The sequence below is a fragment of the Pangasianodon hypophthalmus genome, chromosome 3, assembly GCF_027358585.1.
Source record: "Pangasianodon hypophthalmus isolate fPanHyp1 chromosome 3, fPanHyp1.pri, whole genome shotgun sequence".
Taxonomy (NCBI): Eukaryota; Metazoa; Chordata; class Actinopteri; order Siluriformes; family Pangasiidae; genus Pangasianodon; species Pangasianodon hypophthalmus.
Window position 1 is genome coordinate 261,463 of NC_069712.1, and position 17,467 is coordinate 278,929.

The following is a 17,467-nucleotide window of genomic DNA, read 5'->3' on the forward strand; positions in this document are numbered from 1 at the left end:
GTTAAAGGTGACATGAAGTACCACTTCCAAGATGGAGACACTAAAACACCAGCAGCCTTCCTGAATGAGCTTAAAGCCCAGAGCACACCTGTGTAAGTGTCCTGATATTAATTTCACAAGTTTGCATTTAATCAGTGTGTTCTCACCCTCTGTGTATAATGTCTGTTTATTTATGTATAATCAATAACTGATCATTTCAAACATGTGTATTTAATGGAGAATTTAATTTTCATCTGGATAGTGAAAAACCGTCACCATAATGCTTTGTGTTTTCAGATCTGGTTCAGCTGTGGTTCAGACCAGGATGGTCTTCAATTCCTCCTCTCCTGTTCCCACTGAGAGTTTGGTCCTCAGTGCAACCCAGACTCTTCTGAATGCTCGACTCACAAACCTCACTGACTCTGTAAAAGTGCTGAACTTCACCTATGAGAGTATGTTTTCTTTACTAATAACATAATTACAAACTATACAAATTATTGTCTCATCACCGTGAAGTCTTTATCAGCCATTCTAAAGCACAATTTATTTGTTCCACAGAAATTTCAGACACCTCCTATGCAGTCAACTTTGCATTCAACATCAGTAACATCAGCATGCCAGAGAACCCTGAACTCAGGAATGACACCTACAAGCAAGTGAAGAGCATCATCAACAACGCTGTGAGTGTACATGATCAAATGCATAACGACATTCTAATGAATGTCCAGAGATGGTGTTGGATTCATTTGCAGAATTTTAGTTAAAATAGCTGTAAAAAAATTAAATAGTCCAAAAAGTCACTAGTTTAAAACTTTTTTTAAATTCTAAGGCAAAAAAAGGTTCCAAAATCACTACAATGGAATGTTGTTACACTAGCTTAAAATAAAATTGATTAATTGTCTTTCTTTCTCCAGCTAAACACACTTCTAAATGAACCTGGTGCAGAACCATTCCAACCCCAGAGCTCCTTCTTCACGTAAGTTCACAGCTGTATTCTTTCCAGTCTGAAAATACCTTTCGGTAATTCTTATTGTAAAGTGAATTGTATTGTGACGTTTGTGCTTTCTTCTACTGATAACAGGAGTTCAGGAAACCAGGTTAATGGTGACATGGAGTACCACTTCCAAGATGGAGACACTAAAACACCAGCAGCCTTCCTGAATGAGCTTAAAGCCCAGAGCACACCTGTGTAAGTGTCCTGATATTAATTTCACAAGTTTGTATTTAATCAGTGTATTCTCACCCTCTGTGTATAATGTCTGTTTATTTATGTATAATCAATAACTGATCATTTCAAACATGTGTATTTAATGGAGAATTTAATTTTCATCTGGATAGTGAAAAACCGTCACCATAATGCTTTGTGTTTTCAGATCTGGTTCAGCTGTGGTTCAGACCAGGATGGTCTTCAATTCCTCCTCTCCTGTTCCCACTGAGAGTTTGGTCCTCAGTGCAACCCAGACTCTTCTGAATGCTCGACTCACAAACCTCACTGACTCTGTAAAAGTGCTGAACTTCACCTACGAGAGTATGTTTTCTTTACTAATAACATAATTACAAGCTATACAAATTATTGTCTCATCACTGTGAAGTCTTTATCAGCCATTCTAAAGCACAATTTATTTGTTCCACAGAAATTTCAGACACCTCCTATGCACTCAACTTTGTATTCAACATCAGTAACATCAGCATGCCAGAGAACCCTGAGCTCAGGAACGACACCTACAACCAAGTGACGAGCATCATCAACAACGCTGTGAGTGTACATGATCAAATGCATAGAGACAATCTAATGAATGTCCAGAGAAGGGTTTGGATTCATTTGCAGAATTTCAGTTAAATTAGCTGCAAAAAAATTAAATAGTCCAAACCGTCACAGTGAAATAGCAGAGCAGGATCATAAAACAGTAATCATATATAGGACTGCAATGGGGAACTGAAAAGGGTCAGGAATGCGCAACAGAAACAGTAGCAAGACTTTGCAATGACAGACATCAACCATGCTCCATAAATAGGGATATAAAAGAAAAAGCAATTACCCTCAGGTGTGCAATGCAGTTTAGAATTCAGGTGAGACTGACCTCATGTGGTCAGTAGGAGAAGTACAGGTAGTGGCTGTTACTTTCCTGTGTTCAAATTATTGTAGCACAACCTATCTCTAAAATGTGGCGTATTTTCAAAGTCCATCATAAATTTAAAATTTACCACTAAAATTATTTCTAAAAATCTGATTTAAAATATAACATGATGTCTGTCTTTTTCAAATGAAAACCTATGAAGCAGGTTTTAATTGAAACAGAAAAAAATTTTGTTACACAAACAGTACAATGGAATGTTCTTATATCGCACATAAAAACTGACTAATTATATTTCCTTCTCCAGCTAAACACACTTCTAAATGAACCTGGTGCAGAACCATTCCAACCCCAGAGCTCCTTCTTCACGTAAGTTCACAGCTGTATTCATTTCTACTCTGAATATAATTTCTTTCTGTGATTCTTCCTATAAAGTTAAACAGCGTTTTGAAATTTTTAACTTCTTCTACTGATAACAGGAGTTCAGGAAACCAGGTTAAAGGTGACATGAAGTACCACTTCCAAGATGGAGACACTAAAACACCAGCAGCCTTCCTGAATGAGCTTAAAGCCCAGAGCACACCTGTGTAAGTGTCCTGATATTAATTTCACAAGTTTGCATTTAATCAGTGTGTTCTCACCCTCTGTGTATAATGTCTGTTTATTTATGTATAATCAATAACTGATCATTTCAAACATGTGTATTTAATGGAGAATTTAATTTTCATCTGGATAGTGAAAAACCGTCACCATAATGCTTTGTGTTTTCAGATCTGGTTCAGCTGTGGTTCAGACCAGGATGGTCTTCAATTCCTCCTCTCCTGTTCCCACTGAGAGTTTGGTCCTCAGTGCAACCCAGACTCTTCTGAATGCTCGACTCACAAACCTCACTGACTCTGTAAAAGTGCTGAACTTCACCTACGAGAGTATGTTTTCTTTACTAATAACATAATTACAAACTATACAAATTATTGTCTCATCACTGTGAAGTCTTTATCAGCCATTCTAAAGCACAATTTATTTGTTCCACAGAAATTTCAGACACCTCCTATGCAGTCAACTTTGCATTCAACATCAGTAACATCAGCATGCCAGAGAACCCTGAGCTCAGGAATGACACCTACAAGCAAGTGAAGAGCATCATCAACAACGCTGTGAGTGTACATGATCAAATGCATAGCGACAATCTAATGAATGTCCAGAGAAGGGTTTGGATTCATTTGCAGAATTTCAGTTAAATTAGCTGCAAAAAAATTAAATAGTCCAAACCGTCACAATAAAATAGCAGAGCAGGATCATAAAACAGTAATCATATATAGGACTGCAATGGGGAACTGAAAAGGGTCAGAAATGCGCAACAGAAACAGTAGCAAGACTTTGCAATGACAGACATCAACCATGCTCCATAAATAGGGATATAAAAGAAAAAGCAATTACCCTCAGGTGTGCAATGCAGTTTAGAATTCAGGTGAGACTGACCTAATGTGGTCAGTAGGAGAAGTACAGGTAGTGGCTGTTACTTTCCTGTGTTCAAATTATTGTAGCACAACCTATCTCTAAAATGTGGCGTATTTTCAAAGTCCATCATAAATTTAAAATTTACCACTAAAATTATTTCTAAAAATCTGATTTAAAATATAACATGATGTCTGTCTTTTTCAAATGAAAACCTATGAAGCAGGTTTTAATTGAAACAGAAAAAAATTTTGTTACACAAACAGTACAATGGAATGTTCTTATATCGCACATAAAAACTGACTAATTATATTTCCTTCTCCAGCTAAACACACTTCTAAATGAACCTGGTGCAGAACCATTCCAACCCCAGAGCTCCTTCTTCACGTAAGTTCACAGCTGTATTCATTTCTACTCTGAATATAATTTCTTTCTGTGATTCTTCCTATAAAGTTAAACAGCGTTTTGAAATTTTTAACTTCTTCTACTGATAACAGGAGTTCAGGAAACCAGGTTAAAGGTGACATGAAGTACCACTTCCAAGATGGAGACACTAAAACACCAGCAGCCTTCCTGAATGAGCTTAAAGCCCAGAGCACACCTGTGTAAGTGTCCTGATATTAATTTCACAAGTTTGCATTTAATCAGTGTGTTCTCACCCTCTGTGTATAATGTCTGTTTATTTATGTATAATTAATAACTGATCATTTCAAAAATGTGTATTTAATGGAGAATTTAATTTTCATCTGGATAGTGAAAAACGTCTCCAGGTTACGTATGTAACCATGGTCCCCCGAGGGAACGAGACGCTGCGTCACGAAACGCTATGGGAACGCCCCCGCGTGACCGCGCTCTGAATTACGTGTCTAATCTGTCCAATGGATGGGCAAGAAGTCTCGGGCGGGGTGACGTAGCGACCCGGAAGCATAAAAGCCCGAGCGGCGAGCCACGCGATAGCTTACTGGAAAATGAAGCAAGCACCGCAGGGACGCCGGAAGTGTGGCACCGAGACGCAGCGTCTCGTTCCCTCGGGGAACCATGGTTACATACGTAACGTAACCATCCCGCCGCGTTGCAGATGTCCTGTAAGGACACACCTGCCAGAAAGGCCTTAGAGGCTGCCACCGCTCGGGTAGAGTGAGCCTTGACCCCCAGGGGACTGGGGAGACCAGAGGACTCGAAAGCCAGAGAAATGGATTCTACAATTCACCGGCTCAGGGTCTGCTTAGAAGCAGGAAAACCCCTCTTAGGGGGACCAAAGCACACAAGCAATTGGTCCGCCTTTCTCCACAGGGCAGTTCTGTGGACGTACGCGTCCAGTGCTCGCACTGGACACATACAATTGAGCTACCTCGGTTGAGAGACCGGAAGCGCGGAGTTGTGCCCCCTTAGAGGCCACACCCACAGCTTCCACAGCTCCGGGCGGGGGTGAAGATGGCCCCCCGCCTGTGAGAGGAGATCCCTCCTGATCGGAATCTCCCATGGGGAGCCGTCTAGGAGGGAAATCAGGTCCGAGAACCATACTCGGCCCGGCCAGAACGGGGCTACTAACAGTAGGCGAATTCCGTCCCGGCGCACTCTCTCCAGAACTCCCGGGAGCAGAGCGACCGGAGGAAAGGAGTACAGACGCAGCCTCGGCCACGGCTGTACCATGGCATCCATTCCAAGAGGAACCAAAGGGGACAGTGCGACGTCTCCTGCATCGCAAACAGATCCACCTGGGCTCTGCCGAACATACGCCATATGAGCTCCACCACCTCGGCCCCTGCCTCGACAGGGCATCTGCTCCCACGTTGAGATAACCAGGGATGTAGGCTGCTCTCAATGAGAGGAGCTTCCCTTGGGACCACACAAGGATCTGGAGCGCCAGCCTGTACAGGGGGCGCGAACGCAGACCTCCCTGGCGGTTGATGTAAGAGACCACCGTCGTGTTGTCAGTGCGCACCAACACGTGGCGGCCTCTTAGGTCTTAGAGAAAGTGTTTCAGAGCCAGAAACACGGCCAGCATCTCCAGGCAGTTGATGTGCCAAGTGAGATGGCGGCCGCTCCACAGACCACGGGCAGGATGGCCACTCATGACCGCTCCCCATCCGGTGAGGGACGCATCCGTCGCTAGCACTACGCGGCGACCAGGAGCTCCCAGGACCGGGCCCTGAGACAAGAACCGAGGTTCTCTCCACACAGCTAAGGCACGGCAGCATCGCCGCGTGACCTTGATCATGCGGAGCGGGTTTCCTCTGTTTCGGAAAAACCCCCTGGTCTTGAGCCACCACTGTAGGGGTCTCATGTGCAGCAGGCCAAAAGGTATCACGTTGGACGCAGCTGCCAATAGGCCCAGCAGTCTCTGAAACTGCTTTACAGTGAGTGACCGGCCTACTTTCACTCTCGCGACCGCTGAGAGGACCGACTCGATCCGAGCAGGAGACAAACGTGCCTGCATCGTGGTCGAATCCCACACGACACCTAGATAAGTGGTTCTCTGAGCTGGAGAAAGCACGCTTTTCTCGGCGTTTAGTCTTAACCCCAGTTCCTTCATATGGGCGAGAACGACATCTCAATGCCGAGCCGCCATCTGCTCTGAATGAGCTAAAATCAACCAGTCGTCGATGTAATTCAGTATGCGGATGCCCTGTAGTCGCATAGGAGCCAGGGCAGCATCCACGCACTTCGTGAAGGTGCAGGGTGGGAGTGCTAGGCCGAAGGGAAGAACCCGATACTGGTAAGCTTCGCCCCTGAAAGCGAACCTCAGGAACTTCCTGTGTGGGGGAAGGATGGAGATGTGGAAATACGCATCTTTTAGGTCGATCGTGATAAAACAGTCCTCGGACCTGATCTGAGACACGACCTGAGTGACCGTAAGCATCCTGAACTTCAGTCGTGCGACTGAGAGGTTCAATTGCCGCAAGTGCAAAATGGGATGCAGCCCTCCCCCCTTCTTGGGAACAATGAAGTACCGGCTGTAGAACCCGGACTCTCTGTCGTGAGGAGGGATCACCTCGATGGTCTCCTTCCTCAGGAGAGTGTGTACTTCCTGCTCCAATACCAAAGCCTGCTCGGGACCCACCACAGTGGGAAGAACCCCAGAAAAACGAGGTGGAGGCGAGCCGAACTGAATTCGGTAGCCTCTTTCTACAGTACGCAGGACCCAATGAGACACATTTGGCAGAAGTTTCCACGCTGCCAGAAAGCTCACTAAGGGAATCAGTCTCTCGAGACTGACCTCTGGTGCAATAGAAGCGGTTAGCTGGGTGCCCTGAGGCGGCGAACCGACAGGGGGTAAATGAACTAACCGCTGCGAAGGCCTCGGAAGAGGCCGCGAGCCTCCCAGACCCGCTACGTTGCCGGGCGAGAACTGGGAGAGGCGCTCGCCAGAGACCGCTGTGCCCTGAAGCACCATAGGTGGCAGGGTTGGCAGATCGACCTCCTGAGGGCACTGGGGGGACCCGGGCACCGTGAGATGAGGTGTACGCCGCGTCGCCCCAGAGGGGCCCGCCCTCAGAAGCCCTGGGCCAAAACCGTCAGGGCTTCTTAGCTGTGGCCCTTCTCGACATGAGGACGGTCCTCAGATCCGCCTTAGCGCCCGAAGGGCCGGGCCCAGAGCATCGTCGCGACTCCTGCTCCCGCCTCGGGGGAGCACGGGAGGCGACGCTCTGTTTTTGGGCCTCCGTGTAGGAGGGGGCCATACATGGAGGGGGCTGCCCCCGCCCAGCAGCCCCACGAGCTAGAGAGCGACGGGGGAGGAACCGCTGGAACGCCGCCGCCTGAGCACGGGCCTGCTGGTATCTCTCGACGACGGAGTCTACAGCGTCGCCAAACAGGCCCGAGGGAGTAAGCGGGGCGTCCATGAGCACGACCCTGTCCTTCTCTTTCATATCAGACAGGGTCAGCCAGAGATGCCTCTCCGCCGCCACCAGGACTGCCATAGACCGACCGATAGCACGGGCGGTCTCCTCGGTGGCGCAGAGGGACAGATCAGTGGCCCGCCTGTGCTCCGCTACCTGCTCAGATGTCATCTCCCCGTGCTCATCCAGCTCTTTAAGCAGGTCGGCCTGGTACGCCTGTAACACCGCCATGGTGTGCAGACACGCACCAGCCTGACCTGCTGCCGTGTACGCCTTGCCTACCAGCGCTGAGGTGGTCCGCAGCGGCTTGGTAGGCAACGCCGGAGCCTTCAGGGACGATGCAGCAGCAGGGGACAGATAGCTGGCTAGCGTCTGTTCAACCCTGGGCATCGCCCTGTAGCGGGAGTAGTCCAGCCCCGCGACATTAGCATAATGGGAGGAAGTGGGGCTGAACAACCGGGCTGAAAAGGGCCTATTCCAGGACCTCGACACCTCAGTGTGGAGGTCTGGAAAAAAGGGCAGGCTCCGGGGCGGAGGTGGCGGCCTACTGCGCAAAAAGCGCTCATCTAGCTTGGAGCAATGAGGCTCAGGCCGTGTCTCAGCGGGCCAGTCAATGCTCAGCTTAGCGACTGCCCGCGTAACCACCTCGAGCAGCTATTATTGAGGTAGACTTGCGTATTGAGGAGACTGCGGCTCTGGGTCGACGCTCTCCACATCGACCTCCTCGGAGGACGATAGGTGGAGCGCCGTGTCCGCTCCCCGGGGGGAAGAAACCGCAGAGCGTGCTTCCGAACCCAGGGAGGGGACAGTGGACCTGGAGGGTGAGGAAGGACAAAGGGACGGGCTCGTCTCCATTCCCTCCGCCAGGTCCATCTGCGAGCCCCACGAGCGCAACCGCCGCTCTGCCTTGGCAGAAGCGGGGCCGGCACCGCGAGGCACGCTAGTGAGGGCTCCCTCCTCAAAGAGAGCCCTACGGGAGCGGAAAGTACGCAGCGGTAAATGCTCACAATGTGCGCAGCCGGCTCCCGAGAGCCGACTGAGCGTGCTCCGCTCCCAAACAGGCAACGCACAGACTGTGTGTATCCCCGCCCGTAATATATCGCGGACAGGGAGGAACACACAGCCTGAAGCGCTGCCCGCTCTCGCCCTTAGATTTGTCTTTGGCTTTTGGCATGCCGCCGACAAAACACAAAATAGACAGACAATAGACAAACGATTGACATAGAGCGCTTGCTGAAAACAGGAAGCTAACGCGGGGCTCGCCGCTCGGGCTTTTATGCTTCCGGGTCGCTACGTCACCCCGCCCGTGACGTCTTGCCCATCCATTGGATGGATTAGACACGTGATTCAGAACGCGGTCACGCGGAGGGCGTTCCCATAGCGTTTCGTGACGCAGCTCGAGTTCCTGAAGGGGAACCATCACCATAATGCTTTGTCTTTTCAGATCTGGTTCAGCTGTGGTTCAGACCAGGATGGTCTTCAATTCCTCCTCTCCTGTTCCCACTGAGAGTTTGGTCCTCAGTGCAACCCAGACTCTTCTGAATGCTCGACTCACAAACCTCACTGACTCTGTAAAAGTGCTGAACTTCACCTACGAGAGTATGTTTTCTTTACTAATAACACAATTACAAACTATACAAATTATTGTCTCATCACCGTGAAGTCTTTATCAGCCGTTCTAAAGCACAATTTATTTGTTCCACAGAAATTTCAGACACCTCCTATGCACTCAACTTTGTATTCAACATCAGTAACATCAGCATGCCAGAGAACCCTGAGCTCAGGAATGACACCTACAAGCAAGTGAAGAGCATCATCAACAACGCTGTGAGTGTACATGATCAAATGCATAGAGACAATCTAATGAATGTCCAGAGAAGGGTTTGGATTCATTTGCAGAATTTCAGTTAAATTAGCTGCAAAAAAATTAAATAGTCCAAACCGTCACAGTGAAATAGCAGAGCAGGATCATAAAACAGTAATCATATATAGGACTGCAATGGGGAACTGAAAAGGGTCAGGAATGCGCAACAGAAACAGTAGCAAGACTTTGCAATGACAGACATCAACCATGCTCCATAAATAGGGATATAAAGGAAAAAGCAGTTACCCTCAGGTGTGCAATGCAGTTTAGAATTCAGGTGAGACTGACCTCATGTGGTCAGTAGGAGAAGTACAGGTAGTGGCTGTTACTTTCCTGTGTTCAAATTATTGTAGCACAACCTATCTTTAAAATGTAGCGTATTTTCAAAGTCCATCATAAATTTAAAATTTACAACTAAAATTATTTCTAAAAATCTGATTTAAAATATAACATGATGTCTGTCTTTTTCAAATGAAAACCTATGAAGCAGGTTTTAATTGAAACAGAAAAAAATTTTGTTACACAAACAGTACAATGGAATGTTCTTATATCGCACATAAAAACTGACTAATTATATTTCCTTCTCCAGCTAAACACACTTCTAAATGAACCTGGTGCAGAACCATTCCAACCCCAGAGCTCCTTCTTCACGTAAGTTCACAGCTGTATTCATTTCTACTCTGAATATAATTTCTTTCTGTGATTCTTCCTATAAAGTTAAACAGCGTTTTGAAATTTTTAACTTCTTCTACTGATAACAGGAGTTCAGGAAACCAGGTTAAAGGTGACATGAAGTACCACTTCCAAGATGGAGACACTAAAACACCAGCAGCCTTCCTGAATGAGCTTAAAGCCCAGAGCACACCTATGTAAGTGTCCTGATATTAATTTCAATAAGTTCTCACATTGTGTGATAAATGCCATTCAGTTATAATTAATCACAGATTTTGTTATTTTGTGTTTATCTCTCAATGGCCTTTATTTACCTAATGATTGGCTAACTACTCCTCTCATTCTTTATGTGTTTCATTAATTATATCTTATCTTTTCTCCCTCTTCAGATTGGGGAACGTCCTGATACACATTCGTCTAGTTTTTAAGAACTTGACCAGAGTACCCACTGAGGCTGAGGTTCTCAAAGCTGCTAATGCTCTGCTGGAACCAAATGCCAGAACAGTGCGAGATCTTACAACACAAAAACTGAACGAACCTGTGAGCATACAGAACGTCACCTATCAGAGTGAGTCTCTCTTTTTATTAGTCTGTCCTTAAAATGCAATAAATATATGTATTGTATTATCTACGATAGCCCTTTGGGTATACCTCCAAAGCAATATAAACACCATAATGTATTTTTTTTTACCGTAGTACTTAATACAATATCACAAGTAATTTTCATTCAGAATGTTGTTTATTGTCTTCCTTTAAGAAATTGACAGCAACTCATACTTTATCAGCTTTGCATTCCAAATCCGTGATGTGAACATCTCCAAGGACATCCAGCTGATGAACATAACATATGATATAATCCAAAACAGCATCAACAGCCTGGTATGTGTAAGCCATTGTTCTCTATCCCAAAATTACTTTACACAGTAAAATAACATTTAATTTGACCATATACATTTAAAAATATTTTTACCCCATTTTTTTAGCTGAACACTATTCTGAATGCAAAAGGTGCTCATTCGTTTGACTTCCCACGAGCAAACTACCTGTAAGTGATGTCTTTTTGCACCCACTGCTTGCCTTACAACATTGTCAAAAAACAGTTATTTTGAACATTGTCTTTAAAGAAGAAAATAAAAGTTATCTTTGAGATACTGATTTAGGAAATCTCTCTGTGCTGGAGATTTACATTAAACTGGAAAGTTTCATGACATTGAACTATATGAGTAGATATTTCAGTATTGCTGAGAACTGTTGGTACGAGTCTAATATTAGAATGAGCAGAATCAATAGTCAAGAATTGTAAGTCAGCAGACTGGATTGGGTTAATGTAAACTTGATAACCTCATGTGAAATCAAAAGTCTGGAGATTGTGAAAGGGCGGATCAGGCATGGTTTGTAGTTCTCAGCTGAAGATCATGGGTGTACATTGTTTCAGCAGTGCTATTAGTGACAAAATAAATGAAAACTATGATCTGTGATTCCTATTTTTTTTACATGTCTTTTTTATTGTTTTTCCCCATTATACTTCATCATTATGTGAGACAGACACTGTGACTATATATTGGAACATATGTGATGTCTCAAGGCAGATAGGATATGGTTTCTTCAGTATGTTTGCTTGGGTCCTGACATGTCAAGGACTACATACACTAACATCATTCACCAGATTTGTAGACAGGAGAGCAGCACCTCTTTAACAGACAAGGTCAATGAGAAAAAGTGTCCTAAGAAACCTGACCCTGTTTGCAAGACAACACACACAACTTACAACTCAACCTGAAACATTAACCTGGAGTAGATTTTACAGCACCATGCAGGGATGGCACATTATGATAATACTGACTGAGATAAAATTACTCTTGGTGATCTCTGATCGATGTACCCTGATGTCACTAATGACATAAATAACTATTTTATTAATGACTATACTTTGAATTTTGCTTTGATGTTGTCACCTTGGCACTTGTAATACCTTGGACTATGGTTGTCTGTGTCTCTATAATCACATTTTGTAAAGTAGAATCACCAGTGTTCATGCAACAGGTGGAAGAGGAGAACCTGCTGGCAATGTGAATTAAAGAGCAGTGTCTCTTTGATTTGGTTTTCAACTATGCAACTGTACACCACTCAGACCATCAGACCCACTTAAGCACTTTAACAGCAGTCACCTGGACAGAAGAGACTGCAAAGGCCATTATAGCAACTAGGCATGAACCCCAACAAGAATTTTATACTGTACATTAGGGTTTGTAGAATCAGAGAAGAGACAAGTAGCGTTCAGGAATGGGCAAAATGTGCCAGATGAATAAATTCATCACTCTGCTTCCAAGACTCTGTGAGAAAGAACATGTTAAGCTTTATATGGGAGATTTATTCACTGATCAGTGGTGCTTTATCAGTGACAGACAGTTCACAGCTGTAAATTTTAAATAGTTTGCAGTCAGACAGTATATGAAAGCCATGGGGCAGGGCCGTGCACAGACATTTTGGCACCCCTCTCATAATTATTTATAAAAAATAAAGTTACATACTGTCGAACATTAAATTATTTACATATTTATTTATTTATTTTAATACCCATACACACATGCAGATGTTTAATACGCAACAGCTTTTTAGAAAATTACTAATTCGCAAAGATACAATGCTCTTTAACATTCACCATTTTACATATAGGCTATCACAAGAACAGGCAACAACAAAGAGAACAATGCCACACTGTGCATGCTTTAGTGGTCTATAAAATAAATAACCATTCAAAATCAACAAATCTTTACACAAAATGAAAAAGTCTGTTCTCTGAATAAATAAAATAATAAACCAACCCATATACCCTCCAAACTACAAAGTAGGCCTATGTTCATGTGAAACAATAAGTGCGTTCTGTGTACTGAGGTCAGAGATCAGCTCACAGGTAGCATGAATGTATTTACACTGCAATTACAAATGCATATATAATGTTATGACTCATAACCTATAAGAATAACTTATGAGATTAATGTTTTAAATAGAAAAATTTTGAATAAGTGAGTCTTAATAAGTGAGTCACTGAATCATTCATTCAACCAATTCATTCAAAACAGCTGATTCATTCATGAAGGAAGCAAGTGACTGTCTTTTTGAATGAGTCATTGAATAATTGACTCATCCGATTCATTCAAAAACACTGAATCATTTCAATATATTTTTTTGGTTGTTTTTTAATAGCAAAAACAGTCAAAAGTAACAATATTATGTCTAAAAATTGTCACTTAATATTAACTTCTTGTTTGTTGAACTGTTGTATAAAATGAATATCACATTTGCAATCGTGCTGATATTCGGGAAAACAGCACTCTTGCTCATGTGATATTGCTTAACTTATTGTTATAAATATAAAAAACAAGAATTCATAAAGGGGCAGTTCATATCTTGAATTTTGGTGGCATTTCCGACCCTGCACGACGCTATTTTACGCCAACGTCAGACTAGCTTGCTTGTTGTTAAGCTTAAGGGAGGACTATTGCCTAAGTTAGGCTGGCTGTATTGAGATGTTTTATTAGTGGTTTAGTTTCACAGCAGTGACACACAATGCCAAAGCTTAGGGCAAACACTATCATTACCTGGCTGTAACGATATGAAGGCAAGTCAGGGAGACATGGATGCTGCTCTGCAGGGTGCTCGATTTGCATGTGTTAACTGTGAGGCAGGGGCAGGGACTCATGTGGTCTTGCAGAATTAGAACTTAAATGCAGTTGTCAGGCACACACTTAATTGAGAATTTATGCCACGGGCCAAATTTAAATAAAAACTAAAATATAAAATTAAAAAGAGAAAAAAAAACTGTCTTGCAAAAAGGGCACTTCCTAGTCAGAGTCCAAAAGGGAAGGTGCTTGAGCACCACCTGGGGTCTACATGACTGCCATGGGGCACAGGACATCATAGTTAACATTTTTTTCAGAACTGAATACAGACTCTTTTTTTAATCAGAATCGGAAATTTGTATTTTTCTTTTCCTCCAGGATTAATGGTACAGTCATTGTGGCTGATTCAGAATTCATCTTTGTGGAAGGTGAAACCAAGTGGACACCAAGTGGATTTCTTGCTGCAATACTCAACATTAGCGGTCTGTTGAACTTCACCACTCCTGCTGCTCAAACAACCCCCCCTGTCCATGTAGTCCTGAGGCCCACAGTCCAAGCACACAACAGCACCTCTGGGGGAAATGCTGCATGGATCCTGGCCATCATTATCCCCTGCAGTATAGTCATTATTCTCATACCGTGCTGGATTCTGCTCTGCGTAAGTGTCAATTAAATCTCTTCCAAACTCTAAATTTAAGGGCGTGAATATACTCTGTGTTCATAAATGTAAGTAAAATTAATAAATATTCCTTATATATTTTTATCAGTTACATGCAATAAAACCATTTTATTTTAACCATTAAACAATTTTATTTTAATTTGACCACGATCACAATAATGAATAAATAGCTAATCAGAATCTCTCCTATATTCCTCCTTGTCTCTTTTTTTAACTTTCTCTCTATTTCTCTCAGTGTCTGCTGTGTGGCTGCTGTGCTGGTTTAAGGAGGCGCTACAACAGAAGACGGTCCTACAATGTCCAACGCACAACATGAAACAGACGCTTTTAAAAATAGACGTGTAAAATAAGCTCATAAAAATATGACTTGTAACTCCAAACCCAAATGTACCTAATATTTAAATTATTTATTAAGGATATTTATAATAAGCCTTATCAAATGATGTCTCTAAATAGTTCTTATTTTATTCTGATTTGTTATTCAATAATACATCAAGTTGTGGCAAAATAATTTGTCATTTAAATTAAACTTAGTAATACTGAAGATATTTTTCATGATCCATTTTAAATTATGTTAATTTCAAATTGGGATTAATTATAATAGTATTGGCCCTTATCCAGAGTTGCATAGAAACAAGCATGGATTCAATCGCCTGGAATGACCTATGAATAAACCTGCTTCTGATTCAAGAAACTGTCATACAACATCAAAACAAGTGTTGATTTGAGAGCATATGTTAAAACAACCATAAGAAGAAGAAGCTCCATCCACTATTTACATGTTTGTACACTATTTATTATTTCATATGCATAAGGCACACCCTAATTTAAATCAACTTCAGAGAAGCTAGAAGAGTTAGAGGTGCTTGTGCCTGAGGTTGGTGAATGTAGAAATATTCTTTTCAGAAGCCTCAAAAAATAATGTGAATAAAAATAAAGTGGTAGCATCCCCCACCACTTAGTAGGACATTTTCTAATAAGACAGCAGTGACTGAGAGCCTCAATTCTGCCTTCAGAACTCAGGGAACCATTTGGCACATACACTCAACTACATACTTATTAGCATCCTTCAAAGGACCTGCTAAAATGACAGGAAACATTACAAACAATTATTTGGATGTTACTATGGTGGTTGAGGATCCTTGTGCTGGAAGACTTTATCAACAAAATCCAGTCAGTCAGGGCAAAAGCACACACACACACACACACACACACACAAAATGGTAGAGCAGCAAGGGTTATACACAGGTTCCCAGCTCTGGTCCTGGAGAACCCATTGTCCTGGACCTTTTAGTGTTTTCCTGCTCTAATACTACCACGCACTCATTTTTGAGTTTTCAATAACTTCAATCATCTGAGTGATTCAAAACAGATTCAGAATAAATGATTCAGAAAAACCTGGTGTGTGTTTGGAGGTTTGTTCAAGGAAGTAAAACACGATGAAAGAGGGCTGGGTTAAATATGACTAAATAAGTAACTCAGTTACAAGTAAATATATGTAACCAATTTGAGATGTATTCTATAAAGACATTGTTTTTTTTCTTTACACAGCATTATGTTACCAGTTGCCTTGTACAGATGCACAGGGCAAAACAGATTCTTATCTGCACTTCATCCTTTTGACCACTAGTTGTTACAGTGTGCACTGTGTTAACAAGCTTTGAGTAATGAGCTCTTTTGCAAATCAGTTGGGAGGAAAGCTTCATTGCTTCAGAAAGCTTCATTTTGCCATTACTAGAACAAACCAAAGGGAGAATGCTAAAGGAATTTCCTGGGCTGATGTGAAATTCTTGGCTACAAGTAAGGAAGATCGACCAAAAGGCCACGGTAAAATATGGAAGTGGATTACTGATGCTTTGGGGCTAGTTTGTTGATGAGGTGAAGATTAATGTCATTATAAATTCTTTCAAGTACAAGGGTATTTTATTTTTTCATGGTTGCCTCTGCCAAAAGATTAAGACTTGACTATACAGTAGATATAAAGAGTCTACACACTCCTGTTAAAAAAATAAGATAAATAAATAATGTCAGATCTTTTTTATCTTTAATGTAAAGTTGAAACCTACAAAACAAAGTGAAAAATAATCAGGAAAACTTTTGGGGAAAAACAAAAACCTTACAATAACCTGGTTGCATAAGTGTGCACACCCCTAAAGTAATACTTTGTGGAAGCACCTTTTTTATTTAATTACAGCCCTCAGCCTTTTTTTTTTTTAATTTTTATATAAATGTCTTCAAGTAACAAACAACCATTATCATTGTTGAGCACACCAACAATAAATACAAGCAGCATAATTTAACAAGTAGCGAAAATAATTCTCTCTGTTGTTTTAAGGATTGAAAGAAAATTTTCAAGTCATTTTTAAAGGCCATGAAACTTGGAGCAAATTTAACATATCTACATTTGTGTATGTAAAATTAATCAAAATATTATACTATTATATTATTATATAAAAATTCAACCCCTTTATTCAACACCGAACCTAACAATGTAAAATTCAAAACAAGGTATTACATTCTTTGTAACTAACCACTCACGCATTCTGTCCCAAAAGAGCTGAGCAATATTACAAGTGTAGAAAAGAGAAGGATCCTGAGAAGGAACGAAGGATGTGACCCGAAGTGGCAGCCCCAAGGGAAACAAGCCGGTGTCAGGAACAGGCTGAGGATTCGCGCACACTGTGCTCCCATGCCTAGCATCCTGCAAGCCAATGTTCATTATCTGGAGAACAAGCTCGATGACCTCAACCTCCTCTGCTTCACAGAGACCATGAACCTAGCGGTACCAGACCACGCCATCTAGCTGACCGAGTTCTTCTCTGTTTACCGCATGGACAGAACAATGGAGTTGGGAAGTCAAGGGGAGGTGGAGTGTGTCTGATGGTAAACAGGAGATTGTTTTTCAAGCATTGTTCTTCTCACGTGCTCCTGATCACCCAACCTGGAGCTCCTGACCATCAAATGTCACCCTTTCTACCTTCCTACTTCCTTGGGAATTTACCTCTGTCATGGTCAGTGCCATTTATATTCCATCTCAGGCTGACACAGACACTACTTTATGTGAACTACATGAGGCTCTCACTCAACACCAGACTCATCACCAGGATGCTGTGCTCTTTGTGGCTGGGGACTTTAACAGCACCAACCTCATGCCCACAGTGCCAAACTTGCACCAACACATCAACTGCCCCACCAAGGCCCAAAGGATCTTGTACCATTGCTAAACTCTGTTCAAAGACAGCAACAAGGCACAGTCTCATCCACCATTTGGGAAATCG

At 42.7% G+C, this 17,467-nt stretch overlaps 1 protein-coding gene across 1 annotated transcript; it reads left to right on the forward strand.

The window, feature by feature from the left end:
- Positions 1-9,987: 9,987 nt before the first annotated feature.
- LOC128318029 (uncharacterized) lies at positions 9,988-15,550 on the forward strand. The gene is made up of 6 exons (XM_053232768.1): positions 9,988-10,084; positions 10,277-10,455; positions 10,645-10,766; positions 10,871-10,932; positions 13,889-14,168; positions 14,425-15,550. The coding sequence occupies exons 1-6, from the start codon at positions 10,005-10,007 to the stop codon at positions 14,503-14,505; spliced, it is 804 nt and encodes a 267-aa protein (XP_053088743.1). The 5' UTR covers positions 9,988-10,004; the 3' UTR covers positions 14,506-15,550.
- The last annotated feature ends 1,917 nt before the right edge of the window (positions 15,551-17,467 follow it).